Source organism: Pristiophorus japonicus, chromosome 21, assembly GCF_044704955.1.
Source record: "Pristiophorus japonicus isolate sPriJap1 chromosome 21, sPriJap1.hap1, whole genome shotgun sequence".
Taxonomy (NCBI): Eukaryota; Metazoa; Chordata; class Chondrichthyes; family Pristiophoridae; genus Pristiophorus; species Pristiophorus japonicus.
Genome location: NC_091997.1, coordinates 67,816,433 through 67,842,492, shown reverse-complemented (window position 1 = coordinate 67,842,492; position 26,060 = coordinate 67,816,433). Strand labels below are relative to the sequence as shown.

Genomic DNA, 26,060 nt, shown 5'->3' with positions numbered 1-26,060 from the left:
GCCAGGGCACCGGGACAACAGCCACCTCCAATTCTGCCCTCTTGCGCATTCCCCGATTTTAATCGCTCCACCATCGGTGGCCGTGCCTTCAGTTGCCTGGGCCCCAAGCTCTGGAACTCCCTCCCTAAACCTCTCCGCCTCTCTCTCCTCTTTTAAAACACTCCTTAAAACCTACCTCCTTGCTCATCTGTTCTCATATCCCCTTATGTGGCTCGGTGTCAAATTTTGTTTGATAACGCTCCTCTGAAGCAGCTTGGAGATGTTTTTCTACGTTAAAGTTGCTATCTAAAGGCAAGTTATTGTTGTTGCTCCTCTTCCAAATCGTGGCGGTGGGATCTTTTACATCTACCCGAGAGGGCAGAAGGGTTTAACATCTCATCTGAAAGTGCAGCACTCCCTCAGTACTGCCCCTCCGACAGTGCGGCGCTCCCTCAGTACTGCCCCTCCGACAGCGCAGTACGACGCTCCCTCAGTACTGCCCCTCCGACACTACGGCGTTCCCTCAGCACTGCCCCTCCGACACTACGGCGTTCCCTCAGCACTGCCCCTCCGACAGTGCAGCGCTCCCTCAGCACTGCCCCTCCGACAGTGCGGCGCTCCTTCAGTAATGCCCCTCCGACAGCGCAGTACGACGCTCCCTCAGCACTGCCCCATCGACACTATGGCGTTCCCGCAGTACTGCCCCTCCAACAGTGCGGGGCTCCCTCAGTACTGTCCCTCCGACAATGCAGCGCTCCTTCAGTACTGCTCCTCCGACAACGCAGTACGACACTCCCTCAGTACTGCCCCTCCGACAGTGCGGTGCTCCCTCATTACTGCCCCTTCGACAGTGCGGCACTCCCTCAGTACTGCCCCTCCGACAGTGCGACGCTCCTTCAGTACTGCTCCTCCGACAGCGCAGTACGACGCTCCCTCAGTACTGCCCCTCCGACACTACGGCGTTCCCTCAGCACTGCCCCTCCGACAGTGCGTCACTCCCTCAGCACTGCCCCTCCGACAGCGCGGCGCTCCCTCAGTACTGCACCGGGAGTGTCAGCCTCTCCGGGGCGGGACTTGAACCCACGACCTGCTGACTCCGAGGCAAGAGGGCTGCCCACTGAGCCACTAGCTGATGCCAGGACTTTCCATTGCAAATCTCCAAATGCTGGAAAGCTGCCAAGCGCTATAAGGAGATTACTTTAAATTAATTCTGTTTATTGTGTGTAATTACTTCTTTTCAAAAGGTTGCTTGTGCATCACTAATGCTCTCGGAAGAAATCCATTGCTACCTACCATGCGAATGTAAAGTGTTTAACGTCTGCAAAACTGGTGCGAGTATCGGAGTTGTGTCCCGACATGATTTAGACACTCCCCAACTTTGTCCAGCTCTCTCGCTGAACTTACTTCACTTCTGATCGAAGAGCCCCAGTGAAGGACCAATGGCCATCATGCAGGAGCAAAGGGTCAACAGGTCAGACGAGCTAAATCCAGAGGCAATGGCTGAGTGAGCCAAGCTTGCGTTTAAAAGCCTTTAGATTGTAGGACTGGGACAAGGAAGGTTTTTGCAGAGGAGAGAGTTCCACTGTCTCGGCTCCCTTGGAAAGAACGACTTAGAGTTAAAAGATTGTCGAACTTCGGGGAACAGAAGAATTAGGAGCAGGGGTAGGCAATTCGGCCCCTCGAGCCTGCTCCGCCATTCAATAAGATCATGGCTAATCTTCGACCTCAACTCCACTTTCCCGCCCGATCCCCATTTTCCTTGATTCCCTCAATATCCAAAAATCTTATCTATCTCAGCCTTGAATATACTCAACGACTGAGCCTCCACAGATTCACCACCCTCTGAGTGAAGAAATTCCTCCTCATCTCAGTCCTAAATGGCCGACCCCTTATCCTGAGACTGTGACCCCTGGTTCTAGACTCCCCAGCCCGGGGGAAACATCCTCCCTGCATCTATCCTGTCGAGCCCTGTAAGAATTTTCTACATTCAATTCTTCCCATAAGTTGGAACCTTTTAAAACTCGAGCATGGTGTCACTTTTTCTTCAGTTACCTCATCTTTTTACTCTTGCTATCATTCTGGCTCAGTGGCACTCTCGCCTCTGAGTCAGAAGGTTGTGGGTTCAAGTCCCACTCCAGGGACTGGAGCACAAAAATCTAGGCCGACACTCCAGTGCAGTGCTGAGGGAGCGCCGCACTGTCTGAGGTGCCTTCATAATTCTCATACTTGTTATCAAATCCCTCCATGGCCTCTCCCTCCATGGCCTCTCCCCTCCCTATCTCTGTAATCTCCTCCAGCCCCACAACCCCCCGAGATGTCTGCGCTCCTCTTATTCTGCCCTCTTGAGCATCCCTGATTATAATCGCTCCACCATCGGTGGCCGTGCCTTCTGTTGCCTAGGCCCCAAGCTCTGGAACTCCCTCCCTAAACCTCTCTACCTCTCTTTCCTCCTTCAAGACACTCCTTAAAACCGACCTCAGTGACCAAGCTTTTGGTCACCTGCCCTAATTTCTCTTTATGCGGCTCGTTGTCAAATTATTTTAGCTCATCATCATCATCATAGACAGTCCCTCGGAGCGAGGATGACTTGCTTCCACGCCAAAAAGGGATGAGTTCACAGGTGTTTTAATGGAGGACCTAATACTCCGGATCCCGAACTACATGTTGAAGGGTGGGAGATGCCTGTGCGTGGATTTTTTTAAACGTGGGGTGGCCGTTGTACACCAGCCACCACACGGGGCTTGACAGAGCTAGGCCTTGGTCCAGTGGCAAGGATTACCCAAGACTAACTGGAGACCAGCTCTGCTGCACGGACCCAGTGCGCGCACACATCGCAGTGTGGGCTGGCCCCGTGCTGCCCCTGGGCCCTCGCCTCTCCTGGGCTCCGGTCACTTCCTTCTATGGACTCTTGCCGCTCCTTTGCCCCTCCTGCTGTGCCTGCCCGCACCGCAATCAGCGACCTGGCTTCATAGCCGTCGCCCTCCTGCAGCAGCACGCGCTGCTCCCTCCAATGGCCCCGGCCCGCTGATGGTCTTACAGGCTGGGACTACGCCGATTTCCAGGCTGGGCCGCTGCATGCTGCTCCCTCATAATACCCCTGTGGAGTGCCTTGGGACGATTCACTGTGTTAAAGGCGCAATATAAATACAAGTTGTTTTTGGGAGAGGCGGAGTGTTGTCTGCCCTGTCTCTTCAGGTCGAACTCTCAATCTTAAGATGTTTGGGAGGTAGACATGTCTGCCCGGCACTGAGTGGTGCCAGGAGGCGGAGAGTTGCGGGTTGGGGCGGGAGTTACTGTATCTTGGAGTTGTACATTGTTGGAGTGCGGGGAAATTCGTACCGCGAGAGAGATTGGACTCTGACCCTGGCCAGTCGCTGTGCCGCAATCTCTGTTCCTCTCCGGGCTTTTTTTCCCCGAAACATTTATTTGTCAAGTTCGGGGCTGCGTGTTTGGAGTGAAACAAAGAACTCGCGAGGACTCGAAAGGCAGCGGCAATTATTGCTGACGGGAAATCTGTCAACGAGGGTCTGTGGAGCGGGGAGTGGAATTCTGTGACGCTGCCCCTGAGCTCCCCAGTGAAACATTCTCGCTATGCCGCCTGTCATCTGTTGCTTTATGTCCACAGCCCTGGCCGCCCCCAAAATAAAGTTTTGTAACGTTCAGTTGCTTGTGCATGGCTGACCAATATTTATCCCTCAGTCAATATCACTGAAACAGACGATCTGCTCATTTGTCCGATTTTTATACTGATTGGGAACGTGCTGCCTGAAAGGTCGGTGGGAGCAGATTCAGGAGTGACTTTCGAAGGGGAATTAAATATATCCTGGAAAATCTGCAGGGCTGTGGGGAAAGAGCCGGAGACTGATGGGATCACACTTTACACATGCACGATGGACCGAATGGCCTCCTTCTGTGCTGTAAGATTCTCATGCGCCCACGTGCTTTGTGAATCACATTCCAGCACAGCAAGACTCCACACCTTCAGGAGAGGAGAGATGACGTTGGGATTACACGGGAGCAAAGAACAGTGTCTCCAAATTTCCTGAAACCGCATGTTTTGCCAAGATATACATAACAGCGCAGGTATAACCAGAACAGCGACATTAACCGAGGCGTAACCCTGTGTGTTGTTGCAACTCTTCCGTGTTCAATTAGGCTTTTTCATTGTAAATTAATAATTATTTTGCCCAAGCTGCTGGTTCATTGGGATTCTCAGGTCTCCTGGAGCCTGGTTAGTGCAGAACCACCTCCCCCAATCCCCTCCCCGACACTCAGCCAGCATAACCTGTCAAACCATGGCCTGTATGACTGTATTCTTTCTCTCTCGGACAGTGCCAGCTGTGGCTCAGTGGGCAGCACTCTCGCCTCTGAGTCAGAAGGTCGTGGGTTCAAGTCCCACTCCAGGGACTTGAGCACAAAAATCCAGGCTGACACTCCAGTGCAGTGCTGAGGGAACGCCGCACTGTCGGAGGGGCAGTATTGAGGGAGCACAGCACTGACAGAGGGGCGGTACTGAGGGAGCGCAGCACTGTCGGAGGTGCTGTCTTTCAGATGAGACGTTAAACCGAGGCCCCATCTGCTCTCTCAGGTGGATGTAAAAGATCCCACAGCACTATTTCAAAGAAGAGCAGGGGAAGTGTCCTGGCCAACATTTATTCCTTAATCGACATAACAAAAAAAAGTTTATCTGGGTCATTATCACATTGCTGTGTGTGGGAGCTTGCTGTGCGCAAATTGGCTGCCGCGTTTCCCACACTACAACAGTGACTGTACTTCATTGGCTGTAAAACGCTTTGATACGTCCGGCAGTCATGAAAGGCGCCATATAAATACCATTCTTTCTTTCCCTCTCTGTGTATTACCCCTCGGGAGCTAGTGTTGCTCACCTGGGCTCTGTGGTTTAGCGGGGAGGGTGAGCGGAGAAGCCCAGGTGAGCAACACTAGCTCCTGCCCGTCTCACCCCTGTCTTGTGCTCCTCGGGTCATCAGTACAAGGGTTGAGCTGAGAACGATAGAGTGGGGACGGAAAAGCCAGACAGTAAGGATCAGCGGGCTTGAAAATGCTTTGTGCGTTCTGCTGTGAAACCCAATGATTTCCTTTATTAAAATGTCAGTTTATGATTAATAACCTTATTAACATTAATATTTTATTCCAATAGTTTACACGTCTGTTTCTGCACACTGCAGTGATAAATATTGCAAAGCTTGGGCTGAATTGTGCTTTTTTGTAGATTCTCCCTTAAAATCCCAAACGCTACGGAATTAAGTTTTTAAAAAAATATGTTTTATTTCTGCTCGGGATGTGGGCATCGCTGGCAAGGCCGGCATTTATTGCCCAACCCTAATTGCCCCTTGAGAAGGTGATGGTGAGCCGCCTTCTTGAACCGCTGCAGTCCGTGTGGTGAAGGTGTTCCCACAGCGCTGACTTTGTCGGAGCGGTTTGGTACGACTGAGTGTCTCGCTGGGCCATTCCAGAGGGGCAGTTAAGAGTCAACCACATTGCTGTGGGTCTGGAGTCACATATCGGCCAGACCGGGTAAGGGCGGCAGATTTCCTTCCCCAAAGGACATCAGTGAACCAGTTGGGTTTTTCCGACAATCCGGTAGTTTCATGGTCACATGTTGTTGGGCAACAGCAACTTGTATTTTTATATTACACCTTTAACGTCGTAAAACGCCCCCAGGGCACTTCGCACAAGCGCTATCAAAATGTGACACCGAGCTACAGAAGGAGATATTTGGACAGGAGGGGGCTTGACAGGATAGATGCAGGGAGGGTGTTTCCCCCCCCCCCCCCGGGCTGGGGAGTCTAGAACCAGGGGTCACACAGTCTCAGGATAAGGGGTCGGCCATTTAGGACTGAGATGAGGAGAAATGTCTTCACTCAGAGGGTGGTGAATCTTTGGAATTCTCTGCCCCAGAGGGCTGTGGAGGCTCAGTCGTTGAGTATATTCAAGGCTGAGATCGAAAGATTTATGGATATTAAGGGAATCGAGCGATGAGGGATATGGGTGGAAAAGTGGAGTTGAGGTCGAAGATCAGCCGTGATCTGATTGAATGGCGGAGCAGGCTCGAGGGGCCGAATGGCCGACTCCTGCTCCTGGTTCTTATGATGGACTTCTCTCACCCTTCTCCCCCCCACCCCCCCCCCCCCCGAATTGCCGAGTGTCCCACAGTGAAGCAGCTTTATTTGCAGCGGTCTGCGGTGTCATTGCACATGCTCCGCATCGCGGACAGGACTGGCGAGGGGAGGAGTTAGCGACGCAGCGCTGACGTCGGAGAAGCTTTCTGCGAGTGGGGGTGGGGGCTTGTATCGTGTTCGGCGCAGTGGGCTGTCTCGCACTGACTCCCCCCGGGCCCGCCCCACGATATCCCTCGTACTTTACAGGGGGTAATGATAGCAGTTGCATCTTGTAAGTGGTTCAGCTTAAAGCCTCATGAAAAATGCATGCACAGCCTGAGGAAGCCTAACGGCCATTCAGTCTCCTGAACACTGCGTGCAGCTCCCACTGCGATTAAAGTCTAATTAAGTTCCAGGGGATACTGCTTCTCTTCGAATATTCCCTCTAATAAACTCGCACTCTTAAGTCACTCTTCCCGAACAGCAGCTGTGCCCGTTCGCTGGTCGGCAAAGCAAGCACCGACTGTGCCTGATAATCCGTTCATATTGCGTGTGTACTCTCTGGCTGTGGGTCTTGCAGAGTTCAGTTCTTTCACTGGCTCCCAGCACGGCAAACCTTGATTTTAAAATCTCATCCTTGTTCTCAAAATACCCTCCCTCCCTATCTCTGTAACCTCCTCCGGCCCCTACACCCCTCCCTATCTCTGTAACCCCCTCCGGCCCCTACACCCTTCCCTATCTCTGTAACCTTCTCCAGCCCCTACACCTCTCCACCCCTCCCTATCTCTGTAAACTTCTCCAGCCCCTACACCTCTCCACCCCTCCCTATCTCTGTAACCCCCTCCGGCCCCTACACCCTTCCCTATCTCTGTAACCTTCTCCAGCCCCTACACCTCTCCACCCCTCCCTATCTCTGTAACCTTCTCCAGCCCCTACACCTCTCCACCCCTCCCTATCTCTGTAACCCCCTCCGGCCCCTACACCCCTCCCTATCTCTGTAACCTTCTCCAGCCCCTACACCTCTCCACCCCTCCCTATCTCTGTAACCTTCTCCAGCTCCGACACCTCTCCACCCCTCCCTATCTCTGTAACCCCCTCCGGCCCCTACACCCTTCCCTATCTCTGTAACCTTCTCCAGCCCCTACACCTCTCCACCCCTCCCTATCTCTGTAACCTTCTCCAGCCCCTACACCTCTCCATCCCTCCCTATCTCTGTAACCCCCTCCGGCCCCTACACCCCTCCCTATCTCTGTAACCTTCTCCAGCCCCTACACCTCTCCACCCCTCCCTATCTCTGTAACCTTCTCCAGCCCCTACACCTCTCCACCCCTCCCTATCTCTGTAACCCCCTCCGGCCCCTACACCCTTCCCTATCTCTGTAACCTTCTCCAGCCCCTACACCTCTCCACCCCTCCCTATCTCTGTAACCCCCTCCGGACCCTACACCCCTCCCTATCTCTGTAACCTTCTCCAGCCCCTACATCCCTCCCTATATCTGTAACCTCCTCCAGCTCCTCCACCCCTCCCTATCTCTGTAACCCCCTCCCAGCTCTACAAATCTCCAAGATCTTTGCACTTCTCCAATTCTGATCTCTTGAGCATCCCCCGATTTCCATCGCTCCATCGCTGGTGGCCGTGCCTTCAGCTGCCTGGGCCCTAAGCTCTGGAATTCCCTCCCTAAACCTCCCGCCTCAACAACCACCTGCATTTATGTAACTTGCATTTACATCCAGACAGTGCGGCACTCCCTCAGCGCTGCCCCTCCGACAGTGCAGCTCCCTCAGTACTGCCCCTCCGTCAGTGCGGCGCTCCCTCACTACTGCCCCTCCGACAGTGCGGCACTCCCTCAGCACTGCCCCTCCGACAGTGCAGCACTCCCTCAGCACTGCCCCTCCGACAGTGCAGCACTCCCTCAGCACTGCCCCTCCGACAGTGCAGCACTCCCTCAGCACTGCACTGGGAATGTCAGCCTGGATTTTTGTACTCGAGTTCCTGGAGTGGGACTTGAACCCACGATCTTCTGACTCTGGCTCAGTGGGCAGCACACTTGACTCTAAGAGTCACTTAAATGTGAGCTGCTGTAGGTAATTGGGGTGGATTCCACAGTTCAAGCAGCCGAGACACCGGGAGCGACCTCCATTTGCATTGTCTGTGTCTAGTACGGGGATTCCTGGATGCTTGTTTTCCCTCCTTTTTTCCTCCTCCTCCTACCTTTCTCCCTCCAGAAACCGTTGGTTATCTCCTTCAGGCACTGGTCACGCTCTGATACTTCGAGTGACTGTCGGGGGTTGTGCCACCTGGGGATGCATCACTCCCGATATCCGTACGCCTGCACTGTCAGTGGGGGTTCCTGTATGGTGATCAGGAGCAGATCTTTCCCGATCCCTCACTGTAATACCTTTACTGCCTGCTCGGCTAAAATCAGCAAACTCACCGTACACCCAGAGTTAAACCTGGTCTGTCTGTCTGTCTATCCATGTATGTATCTGCTAATGTGTCTGTGCCTGCGTCTGCATGTGTGTCTGCCTGTGCCTGTGCGCGTGTGCCTGTGGTGCCTGCGCACGTGTGTCTGTATCAGTCTTCTCTGTCTGTATGTGTGTATGTTTCCTAGCCACCTGAAGTCATCCCCCTGAAGGCCTGAAATCTGCACTAAGCCTATTCTCTCTCTTTAAAAAAAAATACAGGTCTAATCCAGCAGCAAGAAGCTTACGCATTAAAATACAGCCAATTAGAGGATAATAACCTGATCCAAAATACAGCCCACATTACACATCCCAAAGGCTTTCTTTAAAGCGTGTTTGGAATCGATAAAACACAAGTCACCCACCGTAACCATAGAAATTCATTGACCTTTGCCAAAAAAGAGGCTTCATTAATGGAGCGAGAGAGGATGCTAACACAAACAGTACGTTATCGCCGGGGGTCTCGGGGGGGGGGGGGTCTTTGCCCGAGGGCACAACGAGAGGAGCCAATTACTGAGACCAGCTTCTTGCTGTCTCACCAATTCCTCCTCGGCCATGAATCCTTCTCAAAGGCTTCCATTTGCAAAGTGTCTGAGAGACGCCTGAATGCACTTCACTTACAGTGAGTTACTTGCAGGGACCATCACCATCGTTACTCGCTCAGACTGTTTCTCTGCACTATTCGCCTCAACCCCCACAAACAGCAAAGGGGGCCACTGACCCATTCACCTGCTGGTTGTTTTTCTTTGCGGCGTTGGTAGAGTGAGAAATATTAGCCCAGGACACCAGGGAGGACTTCCCTGCTCCTCTTCAAATATTGGCCGTGGGATCTTTTACATCCGCCTGACAGTGCAGCGCTCACTCAATACTGCCCCTCCGACAGTGCGACGCTCCCTCAGTACTGCCCCTCCGACAGTGCGGCGCTCCCTCAGCACTGCCCCTCCGACAGTGCGGCGCTCCCTCAGCACTGCCCCTCCGACAGTGCGGCGCTCCCTCAGTACTGCCCCTCCGACAGTGCGGCGCTCCCTCAGCACTGCCCCTCCGACAGTGCGGCGCTCCCTTAGCACTGCCCCTCCGACAGTGCGGCGCTCCCTCAGCACTGCCCCTCCGATAGTGCGGCGCTACCTCAGTACTGCCCCTCCGACAGTGCGGCGCTTCCTCAGTACTGCCCCTCCGACAGTGCGGCGCTCCCTCAGTACTGCCCCTCCGACAGTGCGGCGCTCCCTCAGTACTGCCCCTCCGACAGTGCGGCGCTCCCTCAGTACAGCCCCTCCGACAGTGTGGCGCTCCCTCAGTACTGCCCTTCCGACAGTGCGGCACTCCCGCGGCACTCCCTCAGCACTGCCCCTCCGACAGTGCGGCGCTCCCTCAGCACTGCCCCTCCGACAGTGCGGCGCTCCCTTAGCACTGCCCCTCCGACAGTGCGGCGCTCCCTCAGCACTGCCCCTCCGACAGTGCGGCGCTCCCTCAGTACAGCCCCTCCGACAGTGTGGCGCTCCCTCAGTACTGCCCCTCCGACAGTGCGGCACTCCCGCGGCACTCCCTCAGCACTGCACCTCCGACAGTGCGGCGCTCCCTCAGCACTGCCCCTCCGACAGTGCGGCGCTCCCTCAGTACTGTCCCTCCGACAGTGCGGCGCTCCCTCAGTACTGCCCCTCCGACAGTGCAGCGCTCCCTCAGTACTGCCCCTCCGACAGTGCGGCGCTCCCTCAGTACTACCCCACCGACAGTGCGGCGCTCCCTCAGTACTGCCCCTCCGACAGTGCGGCGCTGCCTCAATACTGCCTCTCTGACAGTGCGGCGCTCTCTCAGTACTGCTCCTCCGACAGTGCGGCGCTGCCTCAGTACTGCTCCTCCGACAGTGCGGCGCTGCCTCAGTACTGCTCCTCCGACAGTGCGGCGCTGCCTCAGTACTGCCCTTCCAACAGTGCGGCGCTCCCTCAGTACTGTGCATAAATCCAGGCTGACACTCCAATGCAGTACTGAGGCAACACCGCACTGTCGGAGGGGCAGTGCTGAGGGAGCGCTGCACTGTCGGAGGGGCAGTACAGAGGGAGTGCCGCACTGTCGGAGGTACCGTCTTTTGGATGAAACGTTAAACCGAGGCCCTGTCTGTTCTCTCAGGTGGATGTAAAAGATCCCACGGCACTATTTCGAAGAAGAGGAGGGGAGTTCTCCCCGGTGTCCTGGGGCCAATATTTATCCCTCAATCAACATCACTAAAACAGATTATCTGGGTCATTATCACATTGCTGTTTGTGGGAGCTTGCTGTGCGCAAATTGGCTGCCGCGTTTCCCACATTACAACAGTGACTACACTCCAAAAGTACTTAATTGGCTGTAAAGCGCTTTGCGTCGTCCGGTGGTCGTGAAAGGCGCTATAGAAATGCAAGTCTTTTTCCTCTTCACCCTCCACAACCTCGCAGGATTCATCGGCACCGACAGTCTGCAGCCCGGTCTGACTCTTGCCTCAACTTGCCTCGTTGCTTGGCAACAGTTGCAATTGGCCGGCGCTCACGGCAAGCAGCGAGCTGCCGTTGGCCAATGGCGGGCTCGGGCCCACGTTGATGATTGCACGCTTCTGACACGGGGCCGGCGCCGCTCAAAATGGCGGAGCCAGTGCCTCTGCGGGAATGTCCGGTGTCCGACATCAATCCCTACAACAGCGCAGTCGAGGGGGGTTCTGGGGAGCGGGCGGGGAAGTGGAGCTGAGGCCAGGATCTGATCAGCCAAGGTCTTATTGAATGGCGGAGCAGGCTCGAGGGGCCGAATGGCCAACTCCTGCTCCTATTTCTGATGTAACACTGGTCACACACGATGGGCACTCAGTCACATGGGGTCAGTCTGAGAGCTGTACAAGAAACCTCTTTACCCAGAGAGTGGTGAGAATGTGGAACCCCCTACCACAGGGATGATTGTGGTGAATAGCACAGATACATTTAAGGGGAGGCTAGATAAACACACGAGGGAGAAAGGAATAGAGGGATATGGTGATGGGGAGAGATGAAGATGGGTGGGAGCAGGCTCAAATGGGGCATAAACCCCGGCACGGAGCATTTGGGCCGGTTTCTCGCTGTACAATTTGTGTAATTCCATGTGACGTCCTTCATTGGGAGCAGCTCTTTATCACGACCAGAAATGGAATCAGAAACTACATTAAAAGAAACGGAACCAGATGTTGATTGAGGGATAAATATTGGCCAGGACACCGGGGGTAACTCCCCTGCTCTTCTTCGAAATAGTGCCCTGGGATCTTTTACATCCACCTGAGAGAGCAGACACACACACGTACTGACACAGACACACGCACTGACAAACACACGTACTGACACATACATACGTTCTCACACACGTTCTCGCACACGCTCTCGCACACTCACACACTTGACATACACACTCTCTCTCTCTCTCTCGCTCTCTCTCACACACACACTCACACACACACTCACACACACACTCACACATTCACTCTCACACACACTCTCACACACTGACACACACACTCTCTCTCTCACACACACACACACACACACACTCTCGCTCTCACACACGCTCACATACTCACACACACGCACTCTCTCTCTCTCTCTCTCACACACACGTACACGTACACACACACACACACGTACACACACACTCTCTCACGTACACATATTTGCTGGAAAGGTTGAGTGACCTGTGCTGCTTGCCCTGTCCCACTGGAACGCTCCTGTGTGACGGGCCGCTTTCCTCTGCTGCCCCAAATGTCAGCAATGCCTTCGGGGCGGTGTCTGCGAGCCGCAGATTGCATGCTCTGTTTATTCACTGAGACCTGACACAGCTGTCAAAATGTCTTGAACTGGCTCCCAGCGAAGAAACGTCTCGGAGCCCTGCATAGAACGTTGCTCAGAGTTGAGCCTTGCAACTCTGTGGAGTGTAGAGTCTGCATCTGTGACCCCCGCTCACAGGACCCGACCTCCTTCAATTAGACTTGCAGCAGGGGGCTGCTCCTGGCATAAAACTGGAGACAGCACAGAGCGCCCTGGACTTACTGTGATCTGGGCGACATGTCCTGATACATACGCTGCAAAGCTTCACTCCTGAATAGACATTTCATCAGAAAAGATCCCGCAGATTTCATTTCTCGTATGAGCTTTATATATTTCTGCCTCTTCGTTTTATTGGGTGCCAGCTTTATTAGGAGTCAGAAGGTTGAGGGTTCAAGTCCCACTCCAGAGAATTGAGCACAAAATCTAGGCTGACACTCCCAGTGCAGTGCTGAGGGAGTGCCGCACTGTCGGAGGGGCAGTACTGAGGGAGCACCGCACTGTCGGAGGGGCAGTACTGAGGGAGCGGCGCACTGTCGGAGGGGCAGTGCTGAGGGAGCGCCGCACTGTCGGAGGGGCAGTACTGAGGGAGCGCCGCACTGTCGGAGGGGCAGTACTGAGGGAGCGGCGCACTGTCGGAGGGGCAGTGCTGAGGGAGCGGCGCACTGTCGGAGGGGCAGTGCTGAGGGAGCGCCACACTGTCGGAGGGGCAGTGCTGAGGGAGCGGCGCACTGTCGGAGGGGCAGTGCTGAGGGAGCGCCACACTGTCGGAGGGGTAGTGCTGAGGGAACGCCGTACTGTCGGAGGGGCAGTGCTGAGGGAGTGCTGCACTGTCGGAGGGGCCGTACTGAGGGAGCGCCGCACTTTTGGAGGGGCAGTGCTGAGGGAGTGCCGCACTGTCGGAGGGGCAGTACTGAGGGAGTGCCACACTGTCGGAGGTGCCGTCTTTTGGATGAGACATTAAACCGAGGCCCCGTCTGCTCTCTCAGATAGATGTAAAAGATCCCAGGGCACTATTTCAAAGTAGAGCAGGGGAGTTATCCCCGGTGTCCTGCTCAATATTTATCCCTTAATCAACATCACTATTAAACAGATTATCTGGGTCATTATCACATTGCTGTTTGTGGGAGCTTGCTGTGCACAAATTGGCTGCTGCGTTTCCCACATTACAACAGTGACTACACTTCAAAAGTACTTCATTGGCTGTAAATTCATTGGGACGTCCAATGGCCGTGAAAGTTGCTATTGAAATGCAAGACTTTTCTCCTTTACCCCGTACTCTGTGGGCCAGTGGTACGTCCAGCATATCCTGCTCTGCCTGTTATTGGAAGCATATAGGCTCACACCCCCGACTGTCACTTCCTGGGGAAGGAAGCGGTGCTTTCTGTGAGAGCAGATAGCTGGGGGCGGACAATGCGGGTCACCGAGCGACTGACAGAGAGCGAGAGCGAGGGAGCTTCGCTGGCCTTCATCAAGTTAACAAGCTGTTGAGCCGTTTTACTGTCGGAGATAGTTCGTCGTTGTGAGGCTACGCACTGATAGCCACTTAAAGAGACCTCACATTGGCCGAGTGTGGCAGGGGGCTGACGAGGGGTACCCACGGTGTAACAACAACGTTAACTAGAGTTTGTATAGCGCCCTTAACGTTACAAGTCACTTCACAGGAGCAAAATATTCCCTTGAGTATAGAAGATTGACGGGTGATCGAATCGAGGTGTTTAAGCTGATTAAAGGATTTGATGGGGTAGAGAGAGAGAGCAACTATTTCCTCTGGTGGGGGGAGTTCAGAACAAGGGGACATCACCTTAAAATTCGAGCCAGGCCGTTCAGGGCTGATATCAGGAAGCACTTCTTTACACAAAGGGGACTGGGAATCGGGAACTCTCTCCCCCCAAAAAGTTGTTGAGGGTGGGTCGGGGAGGGGGGTGCAATTGAAAATTGGTCGATTTTTGTTGGGTAAGGGTATTCAGGGTTACAGAACCAAAGCAGGGGGTGGGTGGAATTCAGATACATATCAACCATGATGTAATAGATTGGTGGTGCAGTTTCAAGGGGCTGAATGGCCTCCTCTGGTTTTTATGTATTACATTACATAAGATTTACAGCACAGAAACGGGGCGCCGCACTGTCGGAGGGGCAGTGCTGAGGGAGCGCCGCACTGTCAGAGGGGCAGTGCTGAGGGAGCGCCACACTGTCGGAGGGGCAGTGCTGAGGGAGCGCCGCACTGTCGGAGGGGCAGTGCTGAGGGAGCGCCGCACTGTCGGAGGGGCAGTGCTGAGGGAGTGCTGCACTGTCGGAGGGGCAGTGCTGAGGGAGTGCTGCACTGTCGGGGGGGCAGTACTGAGGGAGCGCCGCACTGTCGGAGGGGCAGTGCTGAGGGAGCGCCGCACTGTCGGAGGGGCAGTGCTGAGGGAGCGCCGCACTGTCAGAGGGGCAGTGCTGAGGGAGCGCCGCACTGTCGGAGGGGCAGTGCTGAGGGAGTGCTGCACTGTCGGAGGGGCAGTACTGAGGGAGCGCCGCACTGTCGGAGGGGCAGTGCTGAGGGAGTGCTGCACTGTCAGAGGGGCAGTGCTGAGGGAGCGCCGCACTGTTGGAGGGGCAGTGCTGAGGGAGCGCCGCACTGTCGGAGGGGCAGTGCTGAGGGAGTGCCGCACTGTCAGAGGGGCAGTGCTGAGGGAGCGCCGCACTGTTGGAGGGGCAGTGCTGAGGGAGTGCCGCACTGTCAGAGGGGCAGTGCTGAGGGAGCGCCGCACTGTCGGAGGGGCAGTGCTGAGGGAGTGCCGCACTGTCGGAGGGGCAGTGCTGAGGGAGTGCCGCACTGTCGGAGGGGCGGTGCTGAGGGAGCGCCGTACTGTCGGAGGGGCAGTACTGAGGGAGTGCCACACTGTCGGCGGGGAAGTGCTGAGGGAGTACTGCACTGTCAGAGGTGCCGTTTTTCGGATGAGGCAGGAAGCAAAGGGTGTTTTTGTGACTCGAAGGATGTTTTCAGTGGGGTTCCGCATTGCTCAGTGCTAGGTCCCTTGCTTTTGTGGTATATATCAATGATCTAGACTTGAATGTAGGGGGTATGATTAAGAAGTTTCAGAAGACATTAAAATCAGATGTGTGGTTGATAATGAAGAAGAAAGCTGTAGACTGCAGGAAGATATCAATGAACTGGTCAAGTGGGCGGAACAGTGGCAAATGGGATTCAATCCAGAGAAGTGTGAGGTAATGCATTTGCGAAGGGCTAACAAGGCAAGGGAATACACATTAAATGGTAGGACACTGAGAAGTGTGGAGGAACAGAGGGACTTTGGAGTGCAGGTCCACAGATCCCGGAAGGTAGCTGGCCAGGTGGATAAGGTGGTTAAGAAGGCATACGGAATACTCGCCTTTATTGGCCAAGGCATAGAATACAAGAGCAAGGAGGGTTATGCTTGAACTGTATAAAACACTGGTTAGGCCACAGCTGGAGTACTGCGTGCAGTTCTGGTCACCACATTACAGGAAGGACGTGATTGCACTGGAGAGGGTACAGAGGAGATTTACGAGGATGTTGCCGGGATTGGAGAATCTTAGCTGTGAGGACAGATTGGATAGGGTGGGTTTGTTTTCCTTGAGGGGAGACCTTATTGAGGTGTATAAAATTATGAGGGGCCTGGATAAAGTGGATAGGACGGACCTGTTCCCTTAGCAGAGGTGTCAACAACCAGGGGGCATAGATTTAAAGTAATTGGTAGGAGGTTTAGAGGGGATTTGAGGGGAAATGGCTTCACCCAGAGGGCAGTGGGGGTCTGGAACTCACGGCCTGAAAGGGTGATAGAGGCAGAAACCCTCACCACATTTAAAAAGTACTTGGATGTGCACCTGAAGTGCCGTAACCTACAGGGCTACGGACCAGAGCTGGACAGTGGGATTAGACGGGATAGCTCTTGGTCGGCCGGCTCAGACACAATGGGCCGAAATGGCCTCCTTCTGTGCTGTAAATTTCTGTGATTCTATAAACCCAGGCCCCATCTACCCTCTCGGGTGGATGTAAAAGATCCCAGGGCATTATTTCGAAGAAGAGCAGGGGAGTTCTCCCCGGTGTCCTGGGGCCAATATTTAGCCCTCAATCAACATCACTAAACCAGATGATCTGGGTCATCATCACATTAGAAACATAGAAACATAGAAAATAGGTGCAGGAGCAGGCCATTCAGCCCTTCTAGCCTGCAACGCCATTCAATGAGTTCATGGCTGAACATGAAACTTCAGTACCCCCTTCCTGCTTTCTCGCCATAACCCTTGATCCCCCGAGTAGTAAGGACTTCATCTAACTCCCTTTTGAATATATTTAGTGAATTGGCCTCAACTACTTTCTGTGCGTGGGAGCTTGCTGTGCGCGTGTTGGCGGCTGTGTTTCCCACATTACAACAGTGACTACACTTCAGAGAGTACTTCATTGGCTGGAAAGTTCTTTGGGATGTCCGGTGGTCATGAAAGGCGCTATAGAAATGCAAGTCTTTCTTTCTTTGGCCGATTGATTTGGTATTAGTACCGAGGTCGCAGGGTGGCCTGGGATTATGAGCAGAGGTCTCGGCCAATGACATTTATTGGCACTCAGTAAGTGCTTCCGTTGCCGTGTTACTCGATCGCTCTGATCTCCGACTGTAAACACAGGCCACCAAGCTTCCTGCTCCCCCCTCCCCCATAATCAAAAGCAGCCGTTTCACCTCTTTGCTGGCACTCCCCTTCGGAGTGGCCGTTTGCTTTCCTCCGCTGCCAGTTTTCAAACGGGATTAACTCGGCGCGCACCGCGACCCCCAGCTCTCCCCCCGAGTGGCTGGACTGTCTGCAGGTCAGCGACTTTGGCTCACGGGGCAGGCCGCCTGAGTCCGGCACATCCTGAGCTACAGGCTGCTTCATTCCGATATTTCTCACTCGCTGGCTTGCTTCTGTTTCAATGCTTTGGGTCTGCAGGTTTGGAAAGGATGATCCTCACTGTTGGGTTCATCCGAAATCGCAACACCAGGAAATTAAACATCCCGTTCAAACCGATGCCATTCAATTGTTCCGTAACCTGCTTCTTATATGATTTAACTGTTCTTAATGCATTGTCTTATATTGCTTCCTCCAACAGATCTGTACCCCAGTGTTATACAGTGACAGACCTGTACCCACCAGTACTGTACCCCAGTGTTATACAGTGACAGACCTGTACCCACCAGTACTGTACCCCAGTGTTATACAGTGACAGACCTGTACCCACCAGTACTGTACCCCAGTGTTATACAGTGACAGACCTGTACCCACCAGTACTGTACCCCAGTGTTATACAGTGACAGACCTGTACCCACCAGTACTGTACCCCAGTGTTATACAGTGACATATCTGTACCCACCAGTACTGTACCCCAGTGTTATAAAGTGACATACCTGTACCCACCAGTACTGTACCCCAGTGTTATACAGTGACAGACCTGTACCCACCAGTACTGTACCCCAGTGTTATAAAGTGACATACCTGTACCCACCAGTACTGTACCCCAGTGTTATAAAGTGACATACCTGTACCCACCAGTACTGTACCCCAGTGTTATACAGTATCAGACCTGTACCCACCAGTACTATACCCCAGTGTTATACAGTGACAGACCTGTACCCACCAGTACTGTACCCCAGTGTTATACAGTGACAGACCTGTACCCACCAGTACTATACCCCAGTGTTATACAGTGACAGACCTGTACCCACCAGCACTGTACCCCAGTGTTATACAGTGACAGACCTGTACCCACCAGTACTATACCCCAGTGTTATACAGTGACAGACCTGTACCCACCAGTACTATACCCCAGTGTTATACAGTGACAGACCTGTACCCACCAGCACTGTACCCCAGTGTTATACAGTGACAGACCTGTACCCACCAGTACTATACCCCAGTGTTATACAGTGACAGACCTGTACCCACCAGTACTATACCCCAGTGTTATACAGTGACAGACCTGTACCCACCAGTACTATACCCCAGTGTTATACAGTGACAGACCTGTACCCACCAGCACTGTACCCCAACATCACAAAAACAGTTTATCTGGTCATTATCACATTACTGTTTGTGGGAGCTTGCAAATTGGCTGCCGCGTTTCCTACATTACAAAAATGACTACCCTTCAAAAGTACTTCATTGGCTGTAAAGTGCTTTGGGACGTTCGGTGGCTGTGAAAGGCGCTATATAAATGCAAGTCTTTCTATAATAGTAAAGAAAATTGTAAGCGAGTTTGGGGAAAGTCAGGGGCATGGAATACAGTCGATAGCTCTCTTGGAGAGCCGACACTGGAGCGATGGGCTGAATGGCCTGCTCCCGCGTTGTACAGCTCCGTGCTGCTCCATTTTTAACTGCGTGCCCTTCTTGTCCGCAGGAGTAACCAGGGCTTCATGCACATGAAACTCACCCAAACCAAAGAGGGCAAGTACATCCTGGGTGTGAACAGCCCCCCGTTCGACAGCGTGCCGGAGATAATCCACTACTACATCAGCCGCAAGCTGCCCATCAAAGGGGCTGAGCACATGTCCCTCCTGTATCCCGTGGCCATCAGAACGCTATAGCAATGGCAGCTCGTCTGAGCGTGGCCCCACAGACCAGACTTGTACACAGATTTTTGTTTTACAGACGCACTCACACGCACACCCGCGCGCACACGCACTCGCTGGCCGTCCAGAGCGGGGGGGGGGGGGGGGGCGACCTGGTGATCTTCGGACAATGGCACTCCACACGTGCATGCAGAGAGTGACCAGAGAGGACTGCCTTCAGCGTTGGACCCCACGGACATCCCGCCATCCCAGCACTGACCGCGCTGCGCCCGTCCCTCCGGCCGACGATCACCGCAAACCCCGGGCCGTGGTTCCCCCAGTGCCGCAGCTCGCCCAACGATCTACGGATTTATGAATGCTGCAGCTGGCTGGAATTCCGCAGCGTTGGAGGAATCTTCACCTGATGTATATTTACAGGGAGTTTTTCCAGTTAATTTCTGAAGCAGAGCTCCTCTGGGAGGTGCGGGCAACAAACTGCCTCTAATATAGGACGAAATTAACAGGCCAAAGGACGATTGGGTGGGAAATGATAAATTCCACACTGTGCAATACGAGGGAATCTGCGTATGGACTAAAGATCACTGTCAGCACTGTAGAGGGAGCTTTACTCTGTATCTAACCCCCTGTACCTGCCCTGGGAGTGTTTGATGGGACAGTGTAGAGGGAGCTTTACTCTGTATCTAACCCCCTGTACCTGCCCTGGGAGTGTTTGATGGGACAGTGTAGAGGGAGCTTTACTCTCTATCTAACCCCCTGTACCTGCCCTGGGAGTGTTTGATGGGACAGTGTAGAGGGAGCTTTACTCTGTATCTAACCTGTGCTGTACCTGCCCTGGGAGTGTTTGATGGGACAGTGTAGAGGGAGCTTTACTCTGTATCTAACCCCCTGTACCTGCCCTGGGAGTGTTTGATGGGACAGTGTAGAGGGAGCTTTACTCTGTATCTAACCTGTGCTGTACCTGCCCTGGGAGTGTTTGATGGGACAGTGTAGAGGGAGCTTTACTCTGTATCTAACCCTGTGCTGTACCTGCCCTGGGAGTGTTTGATGGGACAGTGTAGAGGGAGCTTTACTCTGTATCTAACCCTGTGCTGTACCTGCCCTGGGAGTGTTTGATGGGACAGTGTAGAGGGAGCTTTACTCTGTATCTAACCCTGTGCTGTACCTGCCCTGGGAGTGTTTGATGGGACAGTGTAGAGGGAGCTTTACTCTGTATCTAACCCCCTGTACCTGCCCTGGGAGTGTTTGATGGGACAGTGTAGAGGGAGCTTTACTCTGTATCTAACCCCGTGCTGTACCTGCCCTGGGAGTGTTTGATGGGACAGTGTAGAGGGAGCTTTACTCTGTATCTAAACCCGTGCTGTACCTGCCCTGGGAGTGTTTGATGGGACAGTGTAGAGGGAGCTTTACTCTGTACCTAACCCCCTGTACCTGCCCTGGGAGTGTTTGATGGAACAGTGTAGAGGGAGCTTTACTGTATCTAACCCGTGCTATACCTGCCCTGGGAGTGTTTGATGGGACAATGTAGAGGGAGCTTTACTCTGTATCTAACCCTGTGCTGTACCTGCCCTGGGAGTGTTTGATGGGACAGTGTAGAGGGAGTTTTACTGTATCTAACCCATGCTGTACCTGCCCTGGGAGTGTTTGATGGGACAGCGTAGAGGGAGCTTTACTCTGTATCTAACCCGTGCTTTACCTGCCCTGGGAGTCTTTGATGGGACAGTGTAGAGGGAGCTTTACTCTGTATCTAACCCGTGCTTTACCTGTCCTGGGAGTGTTTGATGGGACAGTATAGAGGGAGCTTTACTCTGTATCTAACCCCGTGCTGTACCTGCCCTGGGAGTGTTTGATGGGACAGTGTAGAGGGAGCTTTACTCTGTATCTAAACCCGTGCTGTACCTGCCCTGCGAGTGTTTGATGGGACAGTGTAGAGGGAGCTTTACTCTGTACCTAACCCCCTGTACCTGCCCTGGGAGTGTTTGATGGAACAGTGTAGAGGGAGCTTTACTGTATCTAACCCGTGCTATACCTGCCCTGGGAGTGTTTGATGGGACAATGTAGAGGGAGCTTTACTCTGTATCTAACCCCCTGTACCTGCCCTGGGAGTGTTTGATGGGACAATGTAGAGGGAGCTTTACTCTATACCTAACCCCCTGTACCTGCCCTGGGAGTGTTTGATGGAACAGTGTAGAGAGAGCTTTACTGTATCTAACCCGTGCTATACCTGCCCTGGGAGTGTTTGATGGGACAATGTAGAGGGAGCTTTACTCTGTATCTAACCCTCTGTACCTGCCCTGGGACTGTTTGATGGGACAGTGTAGAGGGAGTTTTACTGTATCTAACCCATGCTGTACCTGCCCTGGGAGTGTTTAATGGGACAGCGTAGAGGGAGCTTTACTCTGTATCTAACCCGTGCTTTACCTGCCCTGGGAGTCTTTGATGGGACAGTGTAGAGGGAGCTTTACTCTGTATCTAACCCGTGCTTTACCTGCCCTGGGAGTGTTTGATGGGACAGTGTAGAGGGAGCTTTACTCTGTATCTAACCCTGTGCTCTACCTGCCCTGGGTGTGTTTGATGGGACAGTGTAGAGGGAGCTTTACTCTGTATCTAACCCCCTGTACCTGCCCTGGGAGTGTTTGATGGGACAATGTAGAGGGAGCTTTACTCTGTATCTAACCCTCTGTACCTGCCCTGGGACTGTTTGATGGGACAGTGTAGAGGGAGTTTTACTGTATCTAACCCATGCTGTACCTGCCCTGGGAGTCTTTGATGGGACAGTGTAGAGGGAGCTTTACTCTGTATCTAACCCTGTGCTGTACCTGCCCTGGGTGTGTTTGATGGGACAGTGTAGAGGGAGCTTTACTCTGTATCTAACCCCCTGTACCTGCCCTGGGAGTGTTTGATGGGATAGTGTAGAGGGAGCTTTACTCTGTATCTAACCCCGTGCTGTACCTGCCCTGGGAGTGTTTGATGGGACAGTGTAGAGGGAGCTTTACTCTGTATCTAACCCCGTGCTGTACTTGCCCTGAAAGTATTTGATGGGACAGTGTAGAGGGAGCTTTACTCTGTATCTAACCCTGTGCTGTACCTGCCCTGGGTGTGTTTGATGGGACAGTGTAGAGGGAGCTTTACTCTGTATCTAACCCCCTGTACCTGCCCTGGGAGTGTTTGATGGGATAGTGTAGAGGGAGCTTTACTCTGTATCTAACCCCCTGTACCTGCCCTGGGAGTGTTTGATGGGACAGTGTAGAGGGAGCTTTACTCTGTATCTAACCCCGTGCTGTACCTGCCCTGGGAGTGTTTGATGGGACAGTGTAGAGGGAGCTTTACTCTGTATCTAACCCCATGCTGCACCTGCCCTGGGAGTGTTTGATGGGACAGTGTAAAGGGAGCTTTACTCTGTATCTAACCCCGTGCTGTACCTGCCCTGAGAGTATTTGGTGGGACACTGGGTGCCTGAAATGACACCAGCACTCACACCTATTAGCTTGACGAACACAAATGGAAAGTAAATGGCGACTATGGAGCTGTTTGACATTTGACCTCGTCGTTCAGTCACACTCCTGTTTCCATGTCCTGAACACCACCCAGTATTGGAAAACAGCGTCAAAATGTCACACCTCTCGTTTAGTCGGAGCAGGAATGTGAAAGGTTCTGGTGCATTTGGGGAAGAGAAACTGCTTTTAAGAAAACCCAACCAGTCCATGCCGGCATTTATGCTCCACTTGAGCCTCCTCCTGTCTTTCCTCATCTAAATCTATCAGCATAACCCTCTATTCCCTTCTCCCTCAAAGTGCTTATCCAGTTTCCCCTTAAATGCATCTGTGCTATTCGGCCGAACCACTCCCTGTGGCAGCGAGCTCCACATTTTCACCCCTCTCTGGATGAAGAGGTTTCTCCTGAATTCCCGGTTGGGTTTATCACTGACTGTCTTATATTGATGGCCCCGAGGGCTGGTCTCACCCGCAATCTCTGCGTCGCCCCTGTGAACCTCGTCAGCATCTTAACGACCTCCATCAGCCTTCTCTTCTCTGGAGAACAGAGAGCCAGCCTGGTCATCCTTTCCTGTTCAGTTCAGTCACAGACAAAACCACAGGGGGTTGGACAATGTTCGCTAAAGTCTTCAGATGAAACCCTGCAACAGGATAGTTTTGTAGGGTAGTTAGTTTAGACCTCAGCTTTATGGGTGCGGCAGTGTAGTGGGTATGGTGCTGGGCTAGTAATCCAGTGGCCTGGGTTAATGATCCAGTGGCCTGGGCTAATGATCCAGTGGCCTGGGCTAGTAATCCAGTGGCCTGGGCTAGTAGTCCAGTGGCTCGGGCTAATGATCCAGTGGCCTGGGCTAGTAATCCAATGGCCTGGGCTAGTAATCCAGTGACCTGGGCTAGTAATCCACTGGCTTGGGCTCGTAATCCCATAGCCTGGGCTAGTAATCCAGTGGCCTAAACTAATGACCCAGTCGCCTGGGCTAGTAATCCAGTGGTACGTGACTCCAGTCCCACACCAGCTCCCTCTGGAGTAAGCCCCTCGTTGCTATCAAATCGTCATCGGGCAACTCGGGTTGGGTTAACAAATGCCGACCTTGCCAGCGTATGTAATGTAAAGAGGAAAGCTCATCCACCATCAGTTGTCCGGGTCCCCGAGTGTGATCTTGGTACAAAGTCTATGGATTGCAGTCTAACCCAGCGCTCGGTTTGGATGATGAAGACAGTTGCTGTGTGGTTACAGACACGTTCTGGGGGGGAGGGTGGGGGGGGGCAGTTGTGGGGTGGGGGTCCCGGGTGATGCGGAGCAAGTCGGCCGACCTGAGCTTGAGCAGCGGCTGCGACTCTGCAACTGGGTGTCCGCGGCGCGGGTCGTAGTGACGGGACGAGCGGGACCACCCAGTGGGGGGGGGGGGGGAGAGGGGGGGGGTCCCTGCTCCTGATCCGGTGGTTCCCGCTGTGGGTCGGGGGGGGGAGGGCCGGAGATTGGGAGAGGGGCGGGTTTGGCCTCGGCGTCCATTTTATCCACCCCCACCCCCCCCCCCCCCCTCCGCCTGCGGAGACGTCCCGTCAGCACTGAGGGTCCGAGCGGGCGGTACCAGGGTGCGTGACACGTGTGCCCCCCGAAGTCGGCACCTTCAGGCGAGGAGAGCACGGAACTGAGAGGTGGGGGGTGGGGGGAGGGCGTGGTCAGCGTCCGCCAATCAGGGACCTAACCCGCGGAGTTCAAGAACTCAGTGCTGCTTGAAGCTTCGGAAGAACGTTTAACGATTCCGCGATGGTGAACATCACTGTGTGTGGAGCCGCTTTTTGGTACATGTTATTTATTAAAAATTAGTTACTGATCTGCAGGAAGTGTGCTTTCTGATATGATGTATCGATGAAAATAAAACGTTCGATGCTTGTTTGATAGGATCTCGCCTCCGGTTCCCGAATGTGCTATGCTCACACCGCGTCGCTCGCTTTATGTCGAGGGCCACAATCCCATAGAATCACAGAACGGTTACAGCATGGGAGGAGGCCGTTTGGCCCATCGAGCCCGTGCCGGCTCTCTGCAAGAGCACCTCAGCCAGTCCCCCTCCCCCCGCCCTCTCCCTGTAGCCCTGTAAATCCTTTTCCTTCAGGTACTTATCCAACTCCCTTTTGAAAGCCACGATTGAGTCTGCATCCACCGCCCTCTCAGGCAGCGCATTCCAGATCCTAACCGCTCGCTGCGTAAAAACATTTATCCTCGCGTTGCCTTTAGTTCTTCTGCCAATCGCCTTAAATCTGTGTCCCTCTGGTTCCCGACCCTTCCGCCAATGGGAACAGTTTCTCTCTCTCGCTACTCTGTCCAGACCCCTCATGGTTTTGAACATCTCGATCAAATCTCCTCTCAACCTTCTCTGCTCCAAGGAGAACAACCCCAGCTTCTCCAGTCTATCCACGTAACTGAAGTCCCTCATCGCTGGAACCATTCTCCTAAATCTGCCCTGCACCCTCTCTAAGGCCTTCACATCCTTCCTAAAGTGCGGTGCCGAGAATTGGCCACAGTGGTCCAGTTGAGGCCGAACTCGCGTTTTATACAGGTTCATCACAAACTCTTTGCTTTTGTGCTCTCTGCCTCTTATTTACGCGTTTCACCCATTATAACAGTGACCCCACTCCAAAAATGCTTCATTGGCTGTAAAGTGCTTTGGGCCGCCCAGTGGTCATGAAAGGCGCTATATAAATGCAAGTCTTTCTGTCCTTTTTAACCGCTTTCTCCACGTGCCCTTTCTCGAGGCCCCAGTCTCACGGAATGGTTTCCCACCACATCCAAACTGTTGCAAGATCCACTTTGAAAGCACAGCGACAGACTTTTAGATTTCTACTCATTGAAGAACCGTCAAAAAAGAAATGATTCTTTCTTATGCCCATTTCAGGCAGGCCGTTACCTGAGGCTTTGTCGCTTAAGTGGTTAATGGGTTCCGTCCTATTGCAGCTCGTGGTCACAAGATGAAAACTATTGCCCATTGATACTGAATAATGGATAATAGAACTATAGAGCGGCGACTGCAACCATTGGTGATTCAGAGCCAGTAATAAATAGTAGGCCTCGGGCTGTGCTGGAAATGGGAGATAGATCTGGCTGTTTGCAGCGGCTCCCGAGCAATGGAACGAATGTCGACTCAAGCATTTATTAGTTCCAATTTCCCCCCCCTCCCCGCCGTTAACAAGAAATCTTTCTGGGAAAACAGTTAGTAGGCTGATCTCGGAGATGTTATGAGGACCACAATGGTTGACGTGACATAAAAAACACAGATGGTCTGGGTCATTATCACATTGCTGTGTGTGGGAGCTTGCTGTGCGCAAATTGGCTGCCGCGTTTCCCACATCACAACAGTGACTACACTTCCAAAGTGCTTCATTGGCTGTAAGGCGCTTTGAGACGTCCGGTGGTCGTGAAAGACGCGATAGAAATGTAAGTCTTCCTTTTCTTTTAGTGAAGGTTTTGTGCCGGGGAGGGCCAATCTTTCACTACTGACTGATGGCAGCACACGGAGAACTCCCTGCTCCTCTTCAAATAGTGTTGGGAGATATGTTAGACCCTTTTACGCTGTTTTGTTTTTTGGCGGTGTTAGCTGAGGGATTAATACGGTCCATGACATTGGGAGGCCTCCCCTCCTCTTTG

At 53.4% G+C, this 26,060-nt stretch overlaps 1 protein-coding gene across 4 annotated transcripts in view; it reads left to right on the top strand.

The window, feature by feature from the left end:
* Window positions 1-19,950, top strand: part of LOC139234072 (SH2 domain-containing adapter protein F-like) — a 197,465-nt gene extending 177,515 nt beyond the window's left edge. For 2 of the 4 annotated variants that reach the window (XM_070864981.1, XM_070864980.1), the window contains exon 7: window positions 18,755-19,949. In XM_070864981.1, the coding sequence (XP_070721082.1) occupies window positions 18,755-18,941 (187 nt within the window). In that variant the 3' untranslated portion in view covers window positions 18,942-19,949. Of the gene's footprint in view, window positions 1-18,754 lie in introns of all 4 variants that reach the window. The other 2 variants (XM_070864983.1, XM_070864982.1) reach the window with 2 other exon arrangements.
* Window positions 19,951-26,060: the final 6,110 nt, after the last annotated feature.